Consider the following 23,937-nt stretch of genomic DNA (forward strand, 5'->3'; position numbering starts at 1 on the left):
TGCAGTCATTAAAAAGAACAAAATCATATCGTTTGCAGCAACATGAATGTAGCTGGAGACTATTATCCTAAGCAAATGAACACAGAAATGCAAAAACAAACACTGCATGTTCTCACTTATAAGTGGAAGCTAAGTCTTGGGTACACGCAGGTATAGATGGGAACAACAGACTGGAGAATCCAAAATGTGGGAGGGAAGAAAGGGGACAAGGGCTGAAAAACATCCTTTTAAGTACTATGTTCACTATATTCATGATGCAATCACTAAAAGCCCAAACCTCAGCATCACGCAATATACCCTAGTAAAAAACTTGCACGTGTACCACCTGAATCTAAAATAAAAAGGAAAATTTTAAAACCAGGTAGTGATAGCGAAAGATAAATAGGAGATTATTTTGATATACAGTAAGGAAGAAGAAAATATAAAAATTTATAATTGGTTAAACACAGGGAATGGAAATAGGTAAATGTTAAGAAAAATATTCAGATGATCTCATTTATATGTGGGATGTAAGAATCAAAACAATTAAGCTCATGGAGATAGAGTAGAAGGGTGGTTGCCAGAGGCTAGGAAGGGTACTAGGCGGTGGGGGTGGTGGTGGGAATAGCTAATGGGTACAAAGAAAATAGAATGAATAAGACCTAGTATTTGGTAGCACAACAGGGTGACTTATAGTCAATAATAAGATCTAGAATTAGGAGAGAGATCTGTGCCAGAGATGTAGGATTGAGGGTTGCCATCACGTAAATGATGAACAATAAAAGCAGTGAGATTGGCTTAGGTTAAGTGGGTAGAGTAAGGAGAGTAAGTGCTGAAGTCAGGATCCTGAGGACTCAGCATTCACAAAAGGAATTACTGAAGGAAAAAACATAAAAACCAAAAAGGAGCAGTTAAAGAGGTAGAGTGAAAACCATAAAAGTGAGATATCCTGAAGCCAGGGAAGAGTGAATTTTCAGGAGTCAAAACATTAAGTGTGGCAGAAAGGGGAAATAATATATGGAAAGAAAAGTGCCACTACATTTAACAAAAAGAAGTCACTGATGCTCTTAGCAAGAATAATTTTAACAAGGTATCATGCACAAAATGAAATTAAACAAAAGTTTGATGACAGACACTTTTCAAAACATAAAGTTCTAACAACTTTGGAAGTATTTTCTCATATTAAGATTTGTCACAGTTCTAAATCAGGAAAAACTTCGAAATCAGCTATCCAGGTACACATCACTGAAATCTTTTATTGTTTCTATTGGTTCCCCTCCTTGCTTTTAACAATGACAACTTTTCTAGGATGTCTAATTGCTTTGTGCAATTAAAACCACCACAAGGAATGCTTGCTATGGGTCTGCATGTCACAAAGAAGTCTCCAAATATAAAAGTTGTCACAGAACCAGGGACCAAGGGAAAAAATTAGAACTGATCAAACTTTGATAGATTTCTTCTATAAGTGGGTAGTACAAACCTTAAATACATGAATATCAGTATATTAATCCATTCTTGCGCTGCTATGAAGAAATACCCGAGACTGGGTAATTTATAAAGGAAAGAAGTTTAATTGACTCACAGTTCTGCATGGTTGGGGAGATGTCAGGAAACTTACAATCACAATGGAAGGCACCTCTTCATGAAGTGGCAGGAGAGAGAATGCGTGCCAGCAGGGGAAATGCCACACACTTAAAAAACCATCAGCTCTTGTGAGAAACAATCACGACAACAGCATGGGGCAACCGTCCCCATGATTCAATTACCTCCCACCAGGCCCCTCCCATAACATGTGGGAATTATGGGAACTATAATTCAAGATGAAATTCGGGTGGGGACACAGTCAAACCATATCATTCTGCCCCTGGGCCCTCCCAAATCTCATGTCCTCACATTTCAAAACACAATCATGCCTTCCCAACAGTCCCCCAAAGTCTTAATGCATTCCAGCATTAACTCAAAAGTCCAAATCCAAAGTCTCATCTGAGACAAGGCAAATCCCTTCTGCCTATGAGCCTGTAAAATCAAAAGCAAGTTAGTTATTTACTAAATATAATGGGAATACAGGCACTGCATAAATATATCCATTCCAAATGGCAGAAATTGGCCAAAACAAAGGGGCTACAGGCCATGCAAGTCCAAAATCCGATAGGGCAGCCATTAAATCTTAATGCTCCAGAATGATCACCTTTGACTCCACATCTCACATCTAGGTCATACTGATGCAAGAGGTGGGCTCCCATGGCCTTGAGCAGCTCTGCCCCTGTGGCTTTGTATGGTACAGTGCCCCTTTCCTGCTGCTTTCACTGGCTAGAACTGATTGATTGTGGCTTCTCCAGGTACACAGTGCAAGTTGTCAGTGGATCTACCGTTCTGGGGTCTGGAGCATGGTGGCCCTCTTCTCACAGCTTCACTAGGCAGTGCCCCAGTGGGGTCTCTGTGTTTTGGGTCTGACCCCACATTTCTCTTCCACATTGCCCTAGTAGAGGCTCTCCATGAGGGCTCCACCTCTGCAGCAAACTTTGGCTTGGACATCCAGCAGTTTCCATACATCCTTTGAAATCTAGACAGAGGTTCCCAAACCTCAATTCTTGATTTCTGTGCATCTACAGGCTCAGCACTATGTAAAAGCTGCCAAAGCTTGGGGCCTGCACTCTCTGAAGCTATGGCCTAAGCTGCACCTTGGCTCTTTTTGGCCATTCCAGGAGCAGCTGGCATGCAGGGCATCAAGTCCCTAGGCTGCACACATCAGGGAGGCCCTGAGCCCAGCCCAAAAAACCATTTTTTCCTCCTAGGCCTCCAGGTCTGTGATGGGAGGGGCTGCTGCCAAGGTCTCTGACATACCCTGGAGTTCAGTTCCTGCTACTTATGCAAATTTCTGCAGCAGGCTTGAATTTCACCCTAGAAAATTGTATTTTCTTTTCTATTGCATCATCAGGCTGCAAATTTTCCAAACTTTTATGATCCTTCCTCTTGAATGCTTTGCTGCTTAGAAATTTCTTCTGCCAGATACCCTCAATCATCTCTCTCAAATTAAAAGTTTCACAGATCTTTAGGGCAGGGGCAAAATGCTGCCAGTCTCTTTTCTAAAGCATAGTATTATTTATTCCAGTTCCCAGCAAGTACCTCCTCCCCATCTGAGACCACCTCAGCCTGACCTTCATTGTCCATATTACTATCAGCATTTTGGTCAAAGCTATTCAACAAGTCTCTAGTAAGTTCCAAACTTTCCCACATTTTTTCTTTTTTTTGAGATGGAGTTTTGTTCTTGTTGCCCAGGCTGGAGTGCAATGGCGTGATCTCGGCTCACTGCAACCTCTGCCTCCTGGGTTCAAGTGATTCTCCTGCCTCAGCCTCCCCAGTAGCTGGGATTACAGGCATGCGCCACCACGCCCAGTTAATTTTGTATTTTTCGGTAGAGATGGGGTTTCTCCATGTTGGTCAGGCTGGTCCCGAACTCCTGACCTCAGGTGATTCACCTGCCTCGGCCTCCCAAAGTGCTCGGATTACAGGCGTGAGCCACCGTGCCCAGCCAAACTTTCCCACATTTTCCTGTCTTCTTCTGACCCCTCCAAACAGCTCTAACCTCTGCCTTTAGCCTGTTTCAAAGTCAATTCCACATTTTTGGGTATCCTTATAGTAGCGCCCCATTCTCTGAGATACCAATTTACTGTATTAGTCCATTCTCACACTGCTCTGAAGAAATACCCAAGATTGGGTAATTTATAAAGGAAAGAGGTTTAAATTTGCTGGGGAGGCCTCAGGAAACTTACAGTCATGATGGAAGGCACCTCTTCACTGGGCAGCAGGAGACAGAATGAGTGCCAGCAGGGGAAATGCCAGATGCTTAAAAAACCATCCGATCTTGTGAGAACTCACAATCATGAGAAGAGCATGGGGGAGCTGTGCCCATGATTCAATTACCTCCCACTGGGTCCCACCCAAGACACGTGGGAATTATGGGAACTACAGTCCAAGATGAGATCCATATTACTATGTCTAGTTTTCATTGCTAATGAAATTAAAAACTACTGAAAACAATAATAGCCAGGCACCATGGCTCACACCTGTAATCCCAGCACTTTGGGAGGCCAAGGCAGGTGATCACTTGAGATCAGGAGTTTGAGACCAGCCTGGCCAACATGGTGAAACCCTGTCTCTACTAAAAATACAAAAACTAGCCAGGCATGGTGGCACACGCCTGTAATCCCAGCTACTTAGGAGACTAAGGCAAGAAAATAGCCTGAACCTGGGAGGTGGAGGTTGCAGTGAACTGGAGATCATGCCATCGCACTCCAGCCTGGGCAACAGAGTAAGACCCTGTCTCAAAACAACAACAACAACAACAACAACAACAAAAAAAAAAAAAAAAAAAAAAAAAAAGGAAAGGAAAAAAAACAATACCAAAAGAAGCCCTCTGGAAAGATGTTACATCACCACCTTTGCATGGTGAGAGTTTAGTTGACTTTTGTTCTTTCTTTTGCTCTATAAACAATTTCAAATAACTCTATTATTAACAGTCATCACACATATGGTTAGAAACTAGCTTAAATGTCAGTAAAAGAATTGCTGAATTAGAGATATATTTTCTTTTATTCTTTCATTGACTCAGGAGGGGGAAAAATCAAATGACATCATTTTCTCTGTTCTTCCTCTGGTAGCAGTAGAAAGAAAACAAGCCAGGAAAAGCATGCTGGGCTGGCTCAGGAAGCAGAACAAAATAATTTTAAAATAAATAACTTTTTCCTGTAATTTAATATTTTCAGCACACACCTTAAGTCCTGTATGTGACTTTCAAGTTCTACAGATAAAAAATAATTATGGGAAACACTGATTAATTTAATTGGATATTTTCAAAGCAAATAATAAAACAAAATACCAAGCTTTAGAAATTCGACTTCGGCAAAACTCTGGAGTCAGATAGTTTGCATTCTGATCCTGGTTCTCCCACTGGCTCACTATGTCACCTTGGGCAATTGACTCACCTTCTTTGTATTTAGTTTCCTCATCTGCAAATTTGGCATTAAAAGGCATGTATTTCATAGAGGATTGATTGAGTTATTATATGTAAAGAGCCTAAGTACTCAGTATGCTTGCTACTGTTATTACAGCAGATCTCAATTCTGTTAGCACAGCCAAATTGCCTCCGCAGTATTTAAAAGTCAAATTGCAAAAAGCAATCTTGGTCCAATTGAATCAGAATCCTAGGACGTGGTTTCTATGCATCATTTTTTTAAATGGGCAAAGGACCTGAATAGACATTTCTCAAAAGATGACAAATGGCCAACAGATAGATGAAAATAATTCTCAACATCACTAATTATCAGGAAAATCCAAATTAAAAAGACAAAGAGATATAACCTTACACCTGTAAGAATGTCTGTTATCAAAAAGAAAAAAGATAACTAGTGTTGGCAAGGATGTGGAGAAAAGAGAACCCTTGTACAATGTTGGTGGGACTGTAAATTACTATACCTATAAGGAAAGCTACAGGGAGGTTCTATAAAAAACTAAAAATAGAATTACCATATGATCCTGTAATCTCATTTCCAGATATATATCCAAAGGAAATGAAATCAGCATATTGAAGGGATATCTGCACTCTCATGTTCACTGCAGCATTATTCATAATAGCCAAGATGTGGAATCAACCTAAGTGTCCATCAGTGGGTGAATGGATAAAGAAAATGTGATATCTGTCAATCTAAAGTTATGCCTTTCTGAGTTACAGACCTGTAGATATATAGAGAGAAATAACCAATGGACAATTATTCAGCCTTCAAAAAGAAAATCCTAAAATTTGTGACAATGTGGATGAACTTGGAAGACATTATGCTAAGTAAGATAAACCAGGCACAGAAAGACATGTTCTCACTTATAAAGAAGTCTAAAATAATCACATTTATATAAGCAGAGTAGAATGGTGGTTACCAGAGGCCAGGAGGTTGGGGGAGTTGGGAGATGTTGATCAAAGGGTACAAAGTTTCAGTTCAACAGAAATATCTTTTTGAGATTTATTGCACAGCATAACTAGAGCTAATAATAATGTGTATTTCAAAATTGTAAAAAGTAAATTTCAAATGTTTTCACCACAAAAAGATAAGTATTTGAAGTGATGGACAAGCTATTTAGATTGATTTAATCATTTTACATTGGATACATATATCACAACATCACTTTGTACCCCATAAATATATGTAATTATAATTTGTCAGCAGTCAACAATTTGTTAATTGGTAACTGTGATGAGCTGTCATTGTTAAGAGCTAGGGGTCTGGTGTGAGACCAAGTTTCCTCACCTATATTTAGGGCTCCAGCACCCCTCACTGGGTATTCTTCAATAGTCTTTTATATGGTTTCACTGCCTCCTGATCCAATCTGCTACACTAGTCTTCCATGCAATTGTCAAATTCATTTTCTAAAAATCAAGTTGTCCCTAAATTCTTCCTTTCATTAAATTAGCTCTCCCTTACTGAGCAAATGAAATTGCTTAAATTAGCTCTCCCTGACTCAGCAAATAAAATACAAAATCATTAGGATGACACCCATGACTCTGGCCATTGTTCACTTTTCTGGCTGTCTCTCTTAACAACAATTATACCTTTCTGAATAGAGTCCACTTCCATGTAAGGTAGTGGGCATGTTACAGGGAGTATCAATGCACCTGCTGGGTGACAGTTAAAGTTAATTCTGACTCCGTCTATGATCCCATTTGGGATAGTGAATAGCAACATTTGGATAGCAGGGGATCTGTTCTTCAAAACAGCTCTATTTCAAAAAAACTGCACCCAAATCTACTTGGTTCCTAAGCTCAAATAATGAGAGTTCAGGTAGCAAGGCACAGCTCTATTTGAAAAGCAATGAAAATATTAGTACTGAAGTTAAATACTGAATTTATGAGAACTACTATAAACCTTCAGAAAAGGATGACCCCCTAAAGAAACTTGAATGTTCCCTGTATCATTACATAAGTTGAAAAAGTTAGATTTAGGCATGAGGTGCTCTGTCTGCCCCAGAAAAAAAAAGGCAAATGGGGTGGGGGATGTTTCATGTACCTTCTTTTCGGCATCAGATTTGGTTTAAGTGTCATGAGTAGAGCCATGATAGAAGCAGAGGATGGGAAGGCTGTCTGACAGTCTATATCCCAATGATTACCAAAGTTCTGATTTATCACTTGCTTAATAATTGTTTTCTAAGAGTGTCCCAGGGAAAGAGCATAGGGAAAGTAGAATGCCACATACATAGAATATTAATGAGCTTTTCCATAGAATATTAATGAGCTTCTAAGAGAGTGTTCTCTTCTTAAGTAGCATGTACTGGCTCAAACAGTACATCTTTAAGATACCAAGTACCAATGAAATGAAGAAGCTGGAAGGAAAAGCAAACATGTACCTTAAGTACTTTTTGAAGTACTAAAGTTTCAGAATGGCAGCAATCTTACTCATACTCCATCTTCTTGCAAAAAAGGATCATGACTAAGTCTGAAAAGTCATCATTTCTAATCAAATACAAGGAAAGCTGTATTTTAAACATTAAAAACTTTTTTCATTTCTCTATAATCCAAAATGCTACTATAGAATTATTTCAAAATCTCACCATTTTACATCTAAGAATCCAAATAAATCCTCTTATAGCTAAGTATTAATTAAACCATTTTTTATTCTGTAGCTGTGGAATTTTTCCACATGAAATAACTATGCATGACCACTACTTCTCTAGCAATCAGAAAGCCAATGAATATCAGTAAGTTTCCTTAGGCTACTCAGGGTTAGGGCTAAAGCCAAGAATACACTTGAAATTCTTGGCCCTTGATCATAAGTTCAGACATTTCCAGGGTAAGCAAACTAAAACTGGACTAAGATGGCCAGAAATGATTACTAATGGATCTCAGAGATCAATATTACACTAAGTAGAAGGCAAAAACTTTCCTGTTACACCTGACAGGGTTTCCATAAAGCTGTATATCTCAAAACAAAACATTTTAACCCTTTTAGACCATGCCTGGGAAAAAATAATGTAAAGAAAACAATTTTTAAGTATACGCTATATGAAGAGTATTTTCAGATGAAATCTATCATCTGTAACAACCAGCACCACTATTTATGTTGGGATACTTCCAAAATAGCAGAGCACTTTCATGTATGTTACCTGGTAGCTGGTAGATGCTATTCTCACTTATGTTTTGCTAATAAACAAACAAAGACTCACAGCCAATAAATAACACATTCAAGATCATCCAGCTGGGCTACAGCAGTGTCAGACCTTAAATCTAGGTATTCTCACTCCACATCCCCGTACCCTCTTTCCCCTCCCAAGTCTTCAAATATGCTGCATAACTTCAAATACAGGTATTCCTTGCCTTCTCCCTGCCTCTCTCCCCTCATCTGCCCTGCACCGTTTGCAATGCTGTTTTCAGGCCTCCACTCCACATCTAATCTAATTTTACCCAGCAATTTCAATGTAGGTATTCCTAATAAAAATTAAGGAGTTGATCCAAGGATAAAAGTGGAAGTGGAATTCTAAAGAAGTTCATATTAAGGCATTTTTAACTTCTAGGACTACATAGATATTATCATTATCTACATCTATTGGGCTCTTAAGTTAGCATGTTGATTATTTGAGTCTCGGATTCTTGTATTTGGCATAATGACTGTCAAGAATTGGATAGCAAGAGATCTGTTCTTCCAAATAACTCTATTTCAAAAACCATACCCAAATTTACTTGGTTCCTAAGTTCAAATAGTGAGAGTTCAGGTAGTAAGGCACATCTCTCTTTGAAAAGCAATGAAAATATTAGTATTTAAATTAATACTGACTTTATGAGAACTACTGTAAACCGTCAGAGAAGGATGACTCCTAAAGAAACTTGAATGCTCTCTGTACCCTTACATATATTGGAAAACTAAGAAAAAAAAAACTAAGAAGAAAAGATTGGCACAGTCACTATGTATCCCCTACCAGAGTGAAGTTTCTCTATCTATGAGATACTTACAAAGAGCCTTGGCGTTCCTCAAAGGAAAAACTGTTGGGAACATTTTTAGTGAAATAAATTTGGTTTTTAGCAGCTACTGAGAAAGCTGCAAACCATGAAACAGGGTATCTTTGCTGAAATCATTGTAAATTGGAATATAATTTCAACTGTGGTAGGTGCCAAGAGGTGGTGCATTTCCCTCCTGAATTTGATAGACTTGCAATTTCTAGGTGATAGGTAAGAATCAACCTAAAGTAGTGATGTTGGTAAGTATGTATAGCTCAGTATCTCAAAAATAAACTCAAATGTTAAATACCATACTACTACAACTAATAATCAGAACACATAGGTTCTACTCTTTTCTGCCATCAACTAACCATGACTTTGAGGTCACATTTCTTCAACTGTAAAATGAGGCATAAGCTTCAATGATATCTAAGATCCATCTCAGCTGTAAGATGCTCTGATTCTTTCTTTTTGAAATTTTACTTTTGTTCTGCTTTTAAAACTTCAAAAAATGGTTATAAAAGCAACACAACATATTTGTTGTGATTTAAAAATATGTAGACAAATATAGGTAAGGAAATAAAAAAATACCCATAATCCTACTACCCAGAGATAACTGCTAAACCCTGTGAAAGAAACGTATGGGGTATTTTATAACCTGCTTTCATTTAACATATTTTAGACTTCTTGCTATGGCATTAATGTTCTTCTGAAACACTGACTTGTAAAATAAATGGGCAAGGGTAAAACGCAGGCATATCAGAATCACTCAGGGGTGTCCCAGGCAGTCATTCCCTGGCTTTTCTGTTCCCTGTTCACTCTGACAGGTTCCTGGGGGCTGCAACTCTTTCATTCAAAAGAGCTGGCAGTGGCCGAGTGCCGTGGCTCACGCCTGTAATCCCAGCACTTTGGGAGGCCGAGGCAGGCAGATCACGAGGTCAGAAGATCAAGACCATCCTAACACAGTGAAACCGTCTCTACTAAAAATACAAAAATTTAGCCAGGCGTGGTGGTGGGCACCTGTAGTCCCAGCTACTCAGGAGGCTGAAGCAGGAGAATGGCGTGAACTCGGGAGAAGGAGCTTACAGTGAGCCAAGATTGTGCCACTGCACGACACAGCGACACTCTGTCTCAAAAACAAAAAACAAAAAAAAAAAAGAAAAGAAAAAAAAAAAGAGTTGGCAGTAACTGTAATTTCCCTCAGGAGCATTACGGAAGAATCAAGCCGAAGAGCACTGTCCCTCCGAAATCACTTTTAATGGCTACTCAGTTAGAATGAGCCATCATTTATTGATCAGTTCCTTTCACTGGATATCTAGGCTATTTTCATTACTGTAAACATTGTAATGAACATCTGTGTAGCTCCATCTTTGTACATATCAGTAATGAAACTCGTGCACTTCCTCTTCATTAACTAGTAATAAGGGACTGTTAAGTTGCAAAGTCTCTCATTTTGTTCCAATGAAATCCTATTAAATATGAGAATCTGACATAAAAAGGAAGGATGAACCTCAATTAGGAAATGTGGCTACTCACCAGCATCTTTGATCCAATTATCATAAAGATGCACAGTCCTCGATGTAAGATCACTGAAGGCCATTTTCCACTGGATTTACTGGCTCTTTTAATGGGTTCTTCAGTAAAATAAAACAGAAATGAGTTTATGATCTATAAATGCAAATAAAGATAAGCTTATAGTAATACATTATTTAAAATGCTAAAAATTTAATATGAATAACTGGCAAGACAACAAACTCCCACTGAAGGCAAATGCATTAGTAAATTACTTTAAACCCTGATGCAGTTGCAAACATTTCAGCTTTTCTATCCTTCTAGAGACACTGCTAACTTCACTGAAAAAGACTAATATTCTATGTACAAGACTCAAAGCAGTAAATGAGTCTAAGAACTTTCATAGGAGCAGCTCCCTTTTATGCTGACAATATAGATCAGGAATGGACTGCACTTGAAGTGACAAAGCTAAAGCAGAAACCCAGGAGAAGAAAGTCAAGAGATACACAAACTTTCAGAGAAGATCAGCTGATCCTAGACTTAGAGCTCATCTGCAGGCCTCATAAGGTCATCTACATGAAAATTTTTATAATTTAAGTAGAATAGAGATAGAAAGAGGGAAAGGAAGGTCTATAAGAGCCAAGGAAAGGCGGCTTAGTTTATCTAGACAGCTACACAAGAATAACTGGAGAAAGAAATCTGAAAAAGAAGACCAGTGAGGAGAAACTAGCCTTATTATGTATTAAAAGATATTGTAAATCTGCAATAATTAAGACAGTGTGGCACTGGCACATGGAGAGAAAAATGAATGTAATAGATTAGAATGTTCAGAAATAAACTAAATACACTTGAAAATTGAAAACTATACTTCAGTAACTAAAATATACCTAAGATGTATATTTTACCATATTTTAATATCTCTAAAATCAGGGCTTACCTTACAAATGAATGGTATGTCATAAAATTACTGGTATATTTGATTCAAAGCCATGTGATGGGAACATGAAAAAGTCCTAGAGATGATGGTGGTGATGGTTGCACAACAATGTAAATATACTTAATGCCACGGAACTTCACACTTAAAAATGGTTAAAGTAGTAACTATTTAAATTAAAATATATATAAAACATAAAAATAATATTTTACCACGATTTAAAAAAAATCGGCTGGGCGTGCTGGCTCACACCTGTAATCTCAGCACTTTGGGAGACTGAGGCAGGCAGATCACCTGAGGTCAGGAGTTGGAGACCAGCCTGACCAACATGGTGAAACCCCGTCTCTACTAAAAATATAAAAACTAGCCAGGCATGGTGATGGGCGCCTGTAATCCCAGCTACTCAGGAGGCTGAGGCAGGAGAATTGCTTGAATCCAGGAGGCAGAGGCTGCAGTGAGAAGATTGTGCCACTGCACTCCAGCCTGGTCCAGCCTAGGCGACAGAGTGAGACTCGGTCTTAAAAAAAAAAAAATCCTCTAGTGTTCCCACAAGAAAATTCAGACTTTCCCCTAGGATTCTAAAGTAAAGCCATTCTATTTACATAAGTATAGATAAAATTATATATGGCATATGGAATATGATAAAGGTGGTATCTCCAATGACTGGGGATTGAATTACCAGGCATTATTCACTAAATGGTGTGGTACACCTGGACAGCCATCTGAGAAAAAAAGGTTCAATCCAAGTGTTATAATATAAACCAAGGCCGGTTGCGTTGGCTCAAGCCTGTAATCCCAGCACTTTGGGAAGCCGAGGCGGAAGGATCACAAGGTCAGGAGATCGAGACCATCCTGGCTAACACAGTGAAACCCTGTCTCTACTAAAAATACAAAAAATTAGCCAGGCGTGGTGGCAGGCGCCTGTAGTCCGAGCTACTCGGGAGGCTGAGGCAGGAGAATGGCGTGAACCCGGGAGGCGGAGCTTGCAGTGAGCCCAGATCGCGCCACTGCACTCCGGCGACAGAGCAAGACTCTGTCTCGAAATAATAAATAATAATAATAATAATAATAATAATAATAATAATATAAACCAAGATAAACTCCAAGTAAAGCAAATATTTAAGTAAGAAAAACCGAACTATGAAATCACTAGATGACACAGTAGAAGACTTGTATAACCTTGTAGTGGGAAAGGCCTTACTAAGATCTAAAATTCAGAAGACATAAGAGAAGGCTAACAAGTTTAAACATAAATAAATGGCAAACAGTAAAAAATATGCTCAATTCATATCATAGTCAAGGACAACTTTCCCTAATATAGGATGAGTTTCTAGAAATTGATAAAAGACCTTAAGAGGAAATGGGCAAAGTTCATAGAAAAGGAAATACAAGTGGCACTTAAAAATATGAAAAGTTGCTTAACTAATCATATTTAAATAATCTGCAATATTTCTTATCTATTGAATAGGCCAAAATCCAAACATTTTTAATCAAATGGGCCAAAATCCAAACAACCATTAGCTATGTTGGCAGGAGTGTGGGAAATTCTCTCACTTCATGCATTACTAGTGGAAGTACAAATTAGTATAACTCTTATTGTGGATAATTTGCCATTATCAGTCAAAATTATAAATGCATACTTTTAACACAGCATTTCTACTTCTAGAAACTTATCCTGTAGAAATACATACACATATTCAGAGTGGCATATATGCAAGTTTATTCATTGCATCAGTAAGAGCAAAAGACTGGAAACAACCCAAATATCTACTAATAGAGAGCTGGTTAATAAATGATAATAGATTTAACACCATGAAATATTATGACATTGTAAATAAGAATGAAGAATCTCTCCAAGTGCTGATATGGAAATATTTCCAAGATAAATCACTATCTGAAAAAGCAAAGAGCTGGGCACGGTGGCTCACATCTGTAATCCCAGCGCTTTGGGAGGCTAAGGTGGACAGATCATCTGAGGTCAGGAGTTCGAGACTAGCCTGGCCAACACGGTGAAATCCTGTCTCTATAAAAATACAGAAATTAGCCGGGCATGGTGGCAGGCGCCTGTAATTCCAGCTACTCGGGAGGCTGAGGCAGGGGAATCACTTGAACCTGGGAGGCAGAGGTTGCAATGAGCCAAGATTGCGCCATTGTACCCTAGCTTAGGCGACAAGAGCGAGACACTACCTCAAAAAAAAAAAAAAAGAAAAAAAAGGAAGAAGAAAGAAAGAAAGAAAAGAAAAAAGCAAAGAAAGTACAAAATTTAAAAATGATGACCTTGTATATAAAAGGAGAAAAGGCATATGAATATAATTTTACATTTACTCAAAGTTGTATAAAAGGAATTCTTAAGAGGTAGACATGAAAAAGGGAATGGGGTATAAACTGGGCTGAAGGAATAGAAGAAAGATTTTATATTGTTGTTTTGTGGCTCATATGGATATTTTACCTGTCTAAAAATAAAGAATAAAATCAGTTGTACCTTTACTGGAACATTCCTATTCAAAAACCCATAAATAAATACACATATGTAGATACACCCAAAATAGAAATTTCCTCTAAATTCTTTAAGAGTCCATCCTCTCCAGAGAATTTCTCCAAGTCCAGGAAGTCATGTCGGCATGGCCTCTGTATTGATACACCCAGTCATCTCAGCTGAGTTCAGACTCAAGACTGGCGTGGTGATGCCAGGGTCTTGCCAGAGTCAGCCTGGACTCTTAGTTTCCTAAAAAATCATCTCTCATCTCTATAGCAAAGGTGTAATGTGGGGCTGTGAGCAGGGGCTCTGGGCTCCCAACGACCTTGGTTTTTCAGCCCCACCATTTAATAGCTGTGTGACTCCAGCAAAATTACAGCTCAATTTCTTAACCTGTAAAATGGGAATTCCATTCATTACTCACCAAGATAAAAGAAACTAACTCACAGAGTTGTTTTGAGGACCACATTAAATAATATATATTTGTAAAGTTTGTAAGCATAGAATCTGATTTTTAAGAATGAGCATTCAATCAAACTCATCCTTTTGTTTTAGTTTTAGGGTTTTTTTTTTTTCTTTCTTTCTTTTTTCTTTTTTTTCTGAGACAGGGTCTGGCTCTGTCACCCAGGCTGGAGTGCACTTGAGAGAGCTTGGCTCACTGCAGCCTCAACCACTCAGGCTCAAGAGATCTTCCTGTCTCAGTCTCCCAAGTAGCTGTGACTACCAAAGAGTGCCACCATACCTGGCTAATTGTTTTATTTTTTGCAGAGATGGGTTTCACTACGTTGCTTAGGCTGGTCTCAAACTCCTTGGGCTCAAGCAGTCCACCTGCCTCAGCCTCCCAAAGTGCTGGGATTACAGGTGTGAGCAACCGCACCCAGCCAAAATCAGTCATTTATCATTTAGAGAGAGAAGTTGTGCCAATTTATGGGTATATACAGACATAAAGATTAGACACTGGAGACTTCAAAAAGGTGGGGGAGGAAGAGGAAAGGAGAGAGGAGGACGCAGTCTGTAAAACTTCCTATGGGTACTACGTTCACTATATGGGTGACAAGGGTAATAGAAGCCCAAATCTCAGCATCACACACTATATACCCTTGTAAGAAACCTGCACATGTACCCCCTAAATCTAAAATATATATATTTTAAGTTGTGCCAATTTAATTGGAAAATATCTGGCCATCTCATTAGCTGGTACAGTTAAATGGCAGTTTATGGAACAAATCTAGAAAAAACTCTACTACTTTCCTTTTAAGAGCTAGCATATAACAGATTGCATGATTCTTCCCTTTGGGTCTTCCAGTTGTCTTAGTATGAGTGCTTTAGACCACACAAAAAGCTACATTTCCCCTCATCTTAACCACAGATATACCAGCCCTTGACCCATTATTCTCAAAATTAAAGTAATGAAATAATATTCATTAAGTTATTTAGAATCAGAGTGAAATATTCTAGTTTTACAAGCCATGTGGCAGGGTTACCTTTCAAAGTATTATTCTGTTTCTGTGCGATTTTTTCCTCTTCTTCTTTCACTAGCTCCACATAGGCCATTTTCCCCTCCCCAGTCCTCACCAAGGCACAAAGACTCAAAGAAACCACACTCCAATGCAGGTCAGAAATATTCACAGGCAGCCAAGAAAGCTGGTTTATCCAACCCCAAAAACTACACAAGACTGAGACGAAGGAAGGAGGAAAGGCAGAGAGAAGAAGAACCCAAACTGGATGAGGCAGGAGTAGATGTTATCAAAGCCAGCAGGGGATGAAGGACTACAGAGGTATGAAAAAGATCCAGTAACCATAGCTTTTTGGAGTGTGGACTCCTCTCTCACTAATCTACTGCTTGTAGAGAACCTGTTTTCCTGTCGGACTCCTCTCTCACTAATCTACTGCTTGTAGATAACCTGTTTTCCTGTCCATAGTCTTTAACATTTGTGGGCCCACCAGAAAAGAAGGAACATCCACAATTGCACAGGGATGGGGCACGACAGAAAAACCTGATCCCCTTACCTTATTGGAAGTGAATACAAACTACTGAGTATTTCATTATGAGCTGAGAGTGATGGACTGGATGCCAGTGTTGCATTGTAGGGACTGACTGATCTAGAAAACTGTTAACAACTGAATTATACTGCAAGTATAGTGATATCCCTAGACTAGACCCAGACATATCTTTGCCTTCTTTTACCATGACTCATCATGGGCACTTGATAGCTAGACAATGGGCACATAAAGATAGGAGGCAAGCCTGGCATGGTGGCATGTGCCTGTAGTTCCAGCTGTATGAGAGGCCGAGGTGGGAGGATTGCTTGAGCCTGGGCAACACAGCAAGACCCCATCTCTAAAAAGAAAGCAGGGGGAGCAATTTGCTCCATGTGGTATAGGTATATAGGTAATAGAGATATCCTTTAGTTAGCAGAACTAGGACCTGAAAAGACAATTTAGAATATTTGATGGCAAAGAAGCTCAGACCTGGCAGTGGCTTAAAAATCAAGGCTCTTGTATGAATGAAGCTCACCAGACTATTAAGCACAAGAAGGAAGATCCTAAAAATAATCTACAAACCTATCCCTTTGATGCATCCCTGCCTCATCCCAGATCTGACCATCGCTGGCCTAAGTTTAGTGGAGGTGCCCCATAGCCTAAACATGGCCCATACAAACTTTTCATGGAACAGAGAGCTGGAGCAGGGAGTTGGTTGATTGCTTGAGCTATTATGAGAAGACTGAAGAGATACTATCAAGGGTTTGAGGAGTGGGAGGCCCTTCATGATGGGTCACAGGGAGCTTTAATGTTCAGGTTGTTCTTGGACAAGCACCCACTGTACCTCTCAATGCAGTAGTTAAAGAGGTTGGTGTTATGCCACAGAGGTTCAGAAACTCATCTCATACTTGGGTAACATGATCATTAGATTGCAATTTCTCAAAGGAAGAGTGGTAATTCATGAATAGGATAATACTGCTACGATTTTTTTTGCTCAGACCTGGAAGCCATGGGGAGAAAAATGGACTCACGAGACTGAACTCCAGCATCTTCAAAGTGCTAGCTCAACACTGCCCTAAGCTAGCAGGCACCAAATACCAGGATGACATGTTGCTGCTTACGGTAAAATCAAGTAGAGGAAAACTAGATTTGGGTTTGGGGGTAGCATCCACAGAGCCCTGGAAACATTAAAGTTCAAGAGCTTTAATCTGACAGACTTCTGATACCCAAGAAATGAAGCAGGGACTTAAAACTCTAAACCAGGGTAATATCTTATCCTGCTGCTAAGGGGATGTGGACCTCTTACAAAGTGAGCAGCAGAGGACAGAAGCAAGAGATCCTTGTCCTTTTTCTGGGAGGACTCTTGAAGGACTTGTCTGAAATGATCTACTTGTAAGACTATAATAAAGAGGTGCTAGCTGCATACAATATCCAAGTCCTGGGGCCCATGATGGTGAAAAAGAAAGTAGACTTAAAAAAAAGGTATTGTACCATAATACTACCTGACTATATTTTTAGCAGTTGTTAGAGATCAGAGCTCAGCAATGAAGACATTGAGAGGTTGACAGGAAGGTAATCACAAGCAAGCAGTGGCCCAGAATTTGGGGCTACGTTAGATTACAAGGCAGTAGAAAAATCACCACCCCTCCATTAAGGGTGGAAGAAACAAGAGAGGTAATTCAGAGAAATAGCTAAGGCTCACAGTCAGAGCTCAGCCTGCCTCCAAAGGCCTGAAAAATGTGTGGCAGGAGTAGAGTAAACAGGAGCTTACTCTTGAGTCCTGGTGCCGGTGTTTCATTCCCCTCGCCTGCAACTGCCCCATGAATACTGCTCCTTGATTTTGATAGTATCACATGACAACTCAGTCATTTGGTAAAGAAGTGACTTAATTTGCCTCTTTAGACCCAAATTAAAGATGTCAGGTTCAAACGTGAGAAATATGCCTTCTTCGTAGAGCAGAAATCCCTTCCCATAGGATAACCTGCCTGGAGACTACTCAGAGCCACAAGCTGCCTACGTTAGCATGATGTAGACCTAACACCAGAACATACACAGTGTGCTTGGGCACCTCGTCACTTTGTCCTTTTTGCTCAGGTCTATTTCAACAGTGATCAGAAGGCAGAACTCTGGAAGAGCATCTTGCTGGAATTCACTCAGATGAGGATGGGACCTGAGAGGTGCTTGCAGTGGGAAGTACCAGACAAGAGCCCAGAAATCATGGCCAAACATTTCCAGGTGAACTTTCAAATGTACAGATTTATTCTAATTCTGCAACAGACATTGGAGACACTGTACCTGAGGGAAAGGAGTGGTAGAACCAGCACATGGCTTTCTAGGGCATGTTTTAATCCAGGAACAGAGCCATATGGTTTTCTCTTTCTCTTTTGAAGTTTGGGAGGATCTGGCCTCCCCACTGATCTCTGCTTTGGGAATCAGATATCAGGGACAAACCTGGAAGAATAAAACTGACTAGCCACAGATGCTGCTCAAGGGACCACACACTGAAATGAATTGCAGGAAGGTACCAACATAGGGATGGAACTCTGTGGTGAAACTATGGACTACAGGGTAAAAACCAAACAGCTAACCTTCCTATGGAAAGCTATGTCTGGCCTCATATGGGGAATGGGGTATTTGAAACTTTACCCTCGCACACAGTAAGGGAGGAGAAGGGCACAGGGCAAATCAAGTTATTCCACAGAAATAACAAATGCTTAATAAAGAACGGATCAGAACATGCCTTCAAATGCAGAAACTGTTGAGCAAGAGCAGTGTGGAGAATAAAAAGGCAAAGGCAGCTAACTGTGACTGATTAGATAGGGACAGGGAAGTCCAGATGTGAGTCAGAATGGGGCAGTGGGATCACAGCCCACAAGGTGGTGAAAGCCTCTCCGAGAGGAAGGTATTGAGAGACAGGACTAGCTGGATTTCCTGGGCCAACTAAGAATTCCTAAGCCTAGCTGGGGAAGGTGACCACACCCACTTTTAAACATGGGGCTTGTAACTCAGCTCACACCCAACCAATCAGGTAGTAAAGAGGGCTCACTAAAATACAAACTAGGCTAAAAGCAGGAAGTAAAGAAATAGTCAAATCATATATCGCCTGAGAGCACAGGAGGAGGGACAATGATCGGGATATAAACCCAGGCACTGGAGCTGGGAGCGGCAACCCCTTTGGGTCCCCTCCCATCGTATGGGAGCTCTGTTTTCACTCTATTAAATCTTGCAACTGCACTCTCTTCTGGTCTGTGTTTGTTCCAGCTTGAGCTGCACTTTCGCTCGCCATCCACCACTGCTGAACGCTGACGTCGTGGACCGGCTGCTGACCTCCACCCCTCCGGATCCCGCAGGGTGTCACTGTGTTTCTGATCCAGTGAGGCGCCCATTGCTACCTCCCATGGGGCTAAAGGCTCGCCATTGTTGCTGCATGGCTAAGTGCCCAGGTTCATCCTAACCAAGCTGAACATTAGTCCCTAGGTTCCACGGTTCTCTTCCGTGACCCATGGCTTCTAAAAGAGCTATAACACTCACCGCATGGCCCAAGGTGCCATTCCCTGGAATCCCTGAGGCCAAGAACCCCAGGTCAGAGAACAAAAGGCTTGCTGCCATCTCGGGAGCGCTCGCCACCACCTTGGGAGCTCTAAGAACAAAGACCCATGTGTGGTAACAGTATTGCACAGACAGTCTCTCTCTGGGTTATGACCCTAGAAAATCAGAGGCCCCAAGTCTCTACTCGTACCATGTTAGGCAGGAAAAATCCCTGAGATAAGACATAAACTTCTTAGTAAGCATTCAAAGGTTGCTAGGGAAACTTCCACTTAGATATTACTCCACACATTTCCTAGTATTCCTTTCCTCATCTATTTTCTCACTGGAACTGGTTCCCCAGTCTCGTCCCCACCCTTTATACTTTAGCAGAAACAAAATCTCAAAGAGGCCGTGAGGCTGGAGGAAAGTGACCAGAAGTTCTGAAGTATATTAAAACACGAGGGATGACTATAAAGTAATTATTTGTTTAAAGCAGGATTTCTCAACCTCGACAGTATTGATATTTGGGAGCAGATAATTCTTAGTTGTGGGGAAGTGTCCTGATTATTGTAGTCCTGGCTTCCATCCACAAGTGCCAGGAACAAGTCCTACCCAGTTGAGACGATCAAAAACATTTCCAGAAATTGACAAACGTCCCCTGTGGGGCAAAATCCTCCCAAGTTGAGAACTATTGTTCTAAAGGAAGCTACCAACATGTATTCATTCAAATAAAAGCTTGCTTCTGAGTAATCACTTTGGCAATTATACACTTGTGTCAGTGATACAGTCATTAAAACAATTTTTGAGCTTTTCTTTAAAAATCAACTTCAGAGTTTTTTGGAATTTCATTTAAATGGTTTTAAAGGAGGAAAAATTTTGGCCTACTGCTTCTATACAACAAGTTCATAACCAATCAGAAGTTAAGGTTGGTTTAGAGGCAAATGGATCAAGTGGAGCTACATTTTGAGGTGGGAAAGGGTGGGGAATAAAGCTGGGTTTAATGAAAAAGTAATTTGCTACGGACATTTTCAGCTCATGGTTTATAAAACAAGAACAATTCCAAAAAAACTTGGGAAATGTTTGGGGCTATGGCAATATTAGTGGAAAAGATATATAGTAGGCTGAGGTGAATATTTTTGAGGAAACACTCATTAGATGTATATATTCCAGCAGAATAGTTTATCTGCTGGAATTATCACTTATTATAACTCCAATTAAAAGGAAGCAAACCTAGAATGTGGAACAGTCTCAGTGAAAAATTATTTCAAATGACAAATTTTCAAATGTGTTAATTATAACATACACGCATGTCTGTATGCGACAATATATACATACCACACACACACACATTACAGAAGCAAAAATACATGTCCATTCCACCTACTACACAGGATTTTGTGTTTTGTTTTGATGGTTCATGTTTATTAACCCACATTTCTCCCTGGTATTTTATCACCCTCCATTCTCTTTTTGCCATTTCTCTCCATTGAATAGGTTGTTAACACTGCCTTGGAAATAAAAGAGAACAGCAGAAAGCAAAGAAAGTTTTATCGTAGCTTTTGGGTTACAAAAGCTTAGGCACTTAGCCATACAGAACACAGGGTAGACACAAGAGGTGCCCATGCGTCCTGGCACAGAAAAGCATCCTTCAGGCTTGAGGGAAGGAGAGTTCGAGGAAAGGAATTAGTACAGATCCCGGACAGAAAGGTAATAAGCCCTGAGGAAGTGCCAGGTAGGAAAACGGGAGGCAAGAACAGAAGAGCTCAGGCACTATTGCCTAGGCAGAGCTGGGACAGGTGGCCAGTTGGACTTTAGGCAGCCACTGAAAGTTTCTTTTGCTCCAGTCTGGTGCAAGAGCAGTATAAAGACTTCTGAGCACCCCCAATAGGCATGGAAGTGTGAAAGGAAAATATCTTGGGCCCCCACAACCACTAAAGGGAAAAAGCAGCTGTGAACTGCTTAGGGCAAATCTGCCCCCAATTCTTTTCAAAGTTATCCTCTGCTCTCTGAGATAAATGCGTTCCTGATCACCTCTTTTGTAAAGGTTAATCAGAAATGCAAAAGAATGCAAGCAATCCTTTGTCTCTCACCTATCTGTGACCTGCAAGCCCCCTCCCTGCTTCGAGTCTTCCTGCCTTTGCTTTGAGTTGTCCCGCCTTTCCACATCGAACCAATGTACTTCTTGCATACACTGATTGATGTCTCATGTCTCCCTAAAATGTATAAAACTAAGCTGTGCCCTGACCACCATGGGTACATGTTGTCAGGACCTCCTGAGGCTGTGTCACAGGTGTGTGTCCTCAACCTTGGCAAAAAAAGTTTCTAAATTAACTGAGAAAACTTTCAGATTTTCTAGGTTTATGGAAGTATTGCATAAGAGCCATAGAAAATGAAGGAGTCATAAAAGTAGAAACAATGTATATCTCTTCGGATCTGCAAGTATAACTGGCCAAAGACCTGATGGGACCCTGAATATCTCAAAGGATGGCATTGTAGACAGAGAACATGGAGGATTAAAGGGTTCCTCCTCCCAATTACCTTGATACTACATAAGCTTTTTTAACTTGCTGAGGTCGGAGGGGAGGTACTTAGAGATTAAAGCTGACTAAAATAGTTTTCTACCACCCCAAGGAATAAAAGTTTGAAATAAAAATAAAGCTGTAAAAAAAATAATTATTTACTTATATCAGACCAAATAGACTTTAAGTCAAAAACTGTCACAAAAGGTAAGATCATTATATGGTGATAAAGGGGTCAATTCATCAAGAGAATATAACAATTATAAATATATATGTATCCAACATAGTAGCACCAAAAATAATGCAAAGATTAATAGATCTGAAAGGAGAGAGAGACTACAATACAACAATAGTAGGGGACTTTAATGTCCTACTTTCAACATTGCATAAATCATGAAGACATAAAATAAATAAGGAAACACTGAACTTGAAGTATGCATTAGACTAAATGAACCTAACAGACATGTGCTGAACATTCTATCCAACAGCAGCAAAATACACATTCTCCTTAAGTGTACACAGAACATTCTCCATGACAGATGATATACTGAGCCACAAAACAAGTGTTACCAAATTTAAGAAGACTGAAATCATATCAAGCATCTTTTCTTATCACAACGGTGTGAAACTACAAATCAGTAACAGGAGGAAAAGTGGAAAATTCACAAATACATGGAAAGTAAGCAACATGCACCTGAACAACTCATGGTCAAAAAAGAAATCAAAACGGAAATTTTAAAATATTGAGACAAATGAAAATGAAAACACAACTTACAGGGCCGGGCGCGGTGGCTCAAGCCTGTAATCCCAGCACTTTGGGAGGCCGAGGCGGGTGGATCACGAGGTCAGGAGATCGAGACCATCCTGGCTAACATGGTGAAACCCCGTCTCTACTAAAAATACAAAAAACTAGCCGGGCGTGGTGGCGGGCGCCTGTAGTCCCAGCTACTCGGAGGCTGAGGCAGGAAAATGGCGTGAACCTGGGAGGCGGAGCTTGCAGTGAGCCGAGATCGCGCCACTGCACTCCAGCCTGGGTGACACAGCGCGAGACTCCGTCTCAAAAAAAAAAAAAAAAAAAACTTCGGGAGGCTGAGGCGGGAGAATGGCGTGAACCCAGGAGGCGGAGCTTGCAGTGAGCTGAGATCCGGCCACTGCACTCCAGTCTGGGCGAAAGAGCAAGACTCCGTCTCAAAAAAAAAAAAAAAAAAAAAAAAAATAATAATTAACATTACACTTCAAGTAACTAGAAAAAGAAAAACAAAGTCAGCAGAAGCAAGAAAAAATATAGATTAGAGTCGAACTAAATGAAATAAAGACTAGAAAAACAATAAAAAGATAACAAAACTAACAGCTGGTTATCTAAAAAGCTCAACAAAATTGACAAACCTTTAGCTGGACAAAGGAAAAAAAGAGTATTAACAAATAAAATTGGAAATGAAAAAAGAGACATTGTAACTGATACCACAGAAATGCAAAGGATCATAAGAACTGCTATGAAAAATGATACACCAGCATATCCCAGAATAAATGGATACACTCCTGGAAACATATAACCTTCCACGATTGAATCATGAAGCGGGAGAAAATCTAAACAGACCAATAGTGGGTAAGGAGATCAAGTCAGTAATCAAAAACCTCCCATAAAATAAAAGTCCAGGACCTGATAACTTCACTGTTAAATTCTTCCAAACATTTAAAGAATAACTAATAGTGATTCTTCTCAAACTCTCCCAAAAAAAACTGAAGAGGAGGGAATAATGAAGAGGAGGGAATACTTCAGAACTCATTTCATAAGGTCAGCATTACCCAGATACCAAAGCCAGACAAGGACACTACAAGAAAAGAAAACTTCAAGCCAATACCCTTGATGAACACACAGGCAAAAATCCTCAAGAAAATACCAGCAAATGAAATTCAATAGCACATAAAAAGATCATTCACTATGATCAAGTGGGATTTATCCCTAGGATACAAGGATGGTTCAACACATGCAGATCAATAAATGTGATACACCACATTAATAACATGG

At 39.9% G+C, this 23,937-nt stretch overlaps 1 protein-coding gene across 1 annotated transcript in view; it reads right to left on the reverse strand.

Annotated features, from left to right (window-relative positions):
* ELOVL7 (ELOVL fatty acid elongase 7) overlaps positions 1 to 23,937 on the reverse strand; it is a 64,627-nt gene that overhangs the window by 24,526 nt on the left and 16,164 nt on the right. Inside the window, exon 2 of the mRNA XM_021939378.2 lies at positions 10,493 to 10,590. Coding sequence (XP_021795070.1) covers positions 10,493 to 10,556 — 64 coding nt within the window. The 5' untranslated portion in view covers positions 10,557 to 10,590. The remainder of the gene's footprint in view (positions 1 to 10,492; positions 10,591 to 23,937) is intronic.

Source organism: Papio anubis, chromosome 5, assembly GCF_008728515.1.
Source record: "Papio anubis isolate 15944 chromosome 5, Panubis1.0, whole genome shotgun sequence".
In the NCBI taxonomy this organism is placed as follows: Eukaryota; Metazoa; Chordata; class Mammalia; order Primates; family Cercopithecidae; genus Papio; species Papio anubis.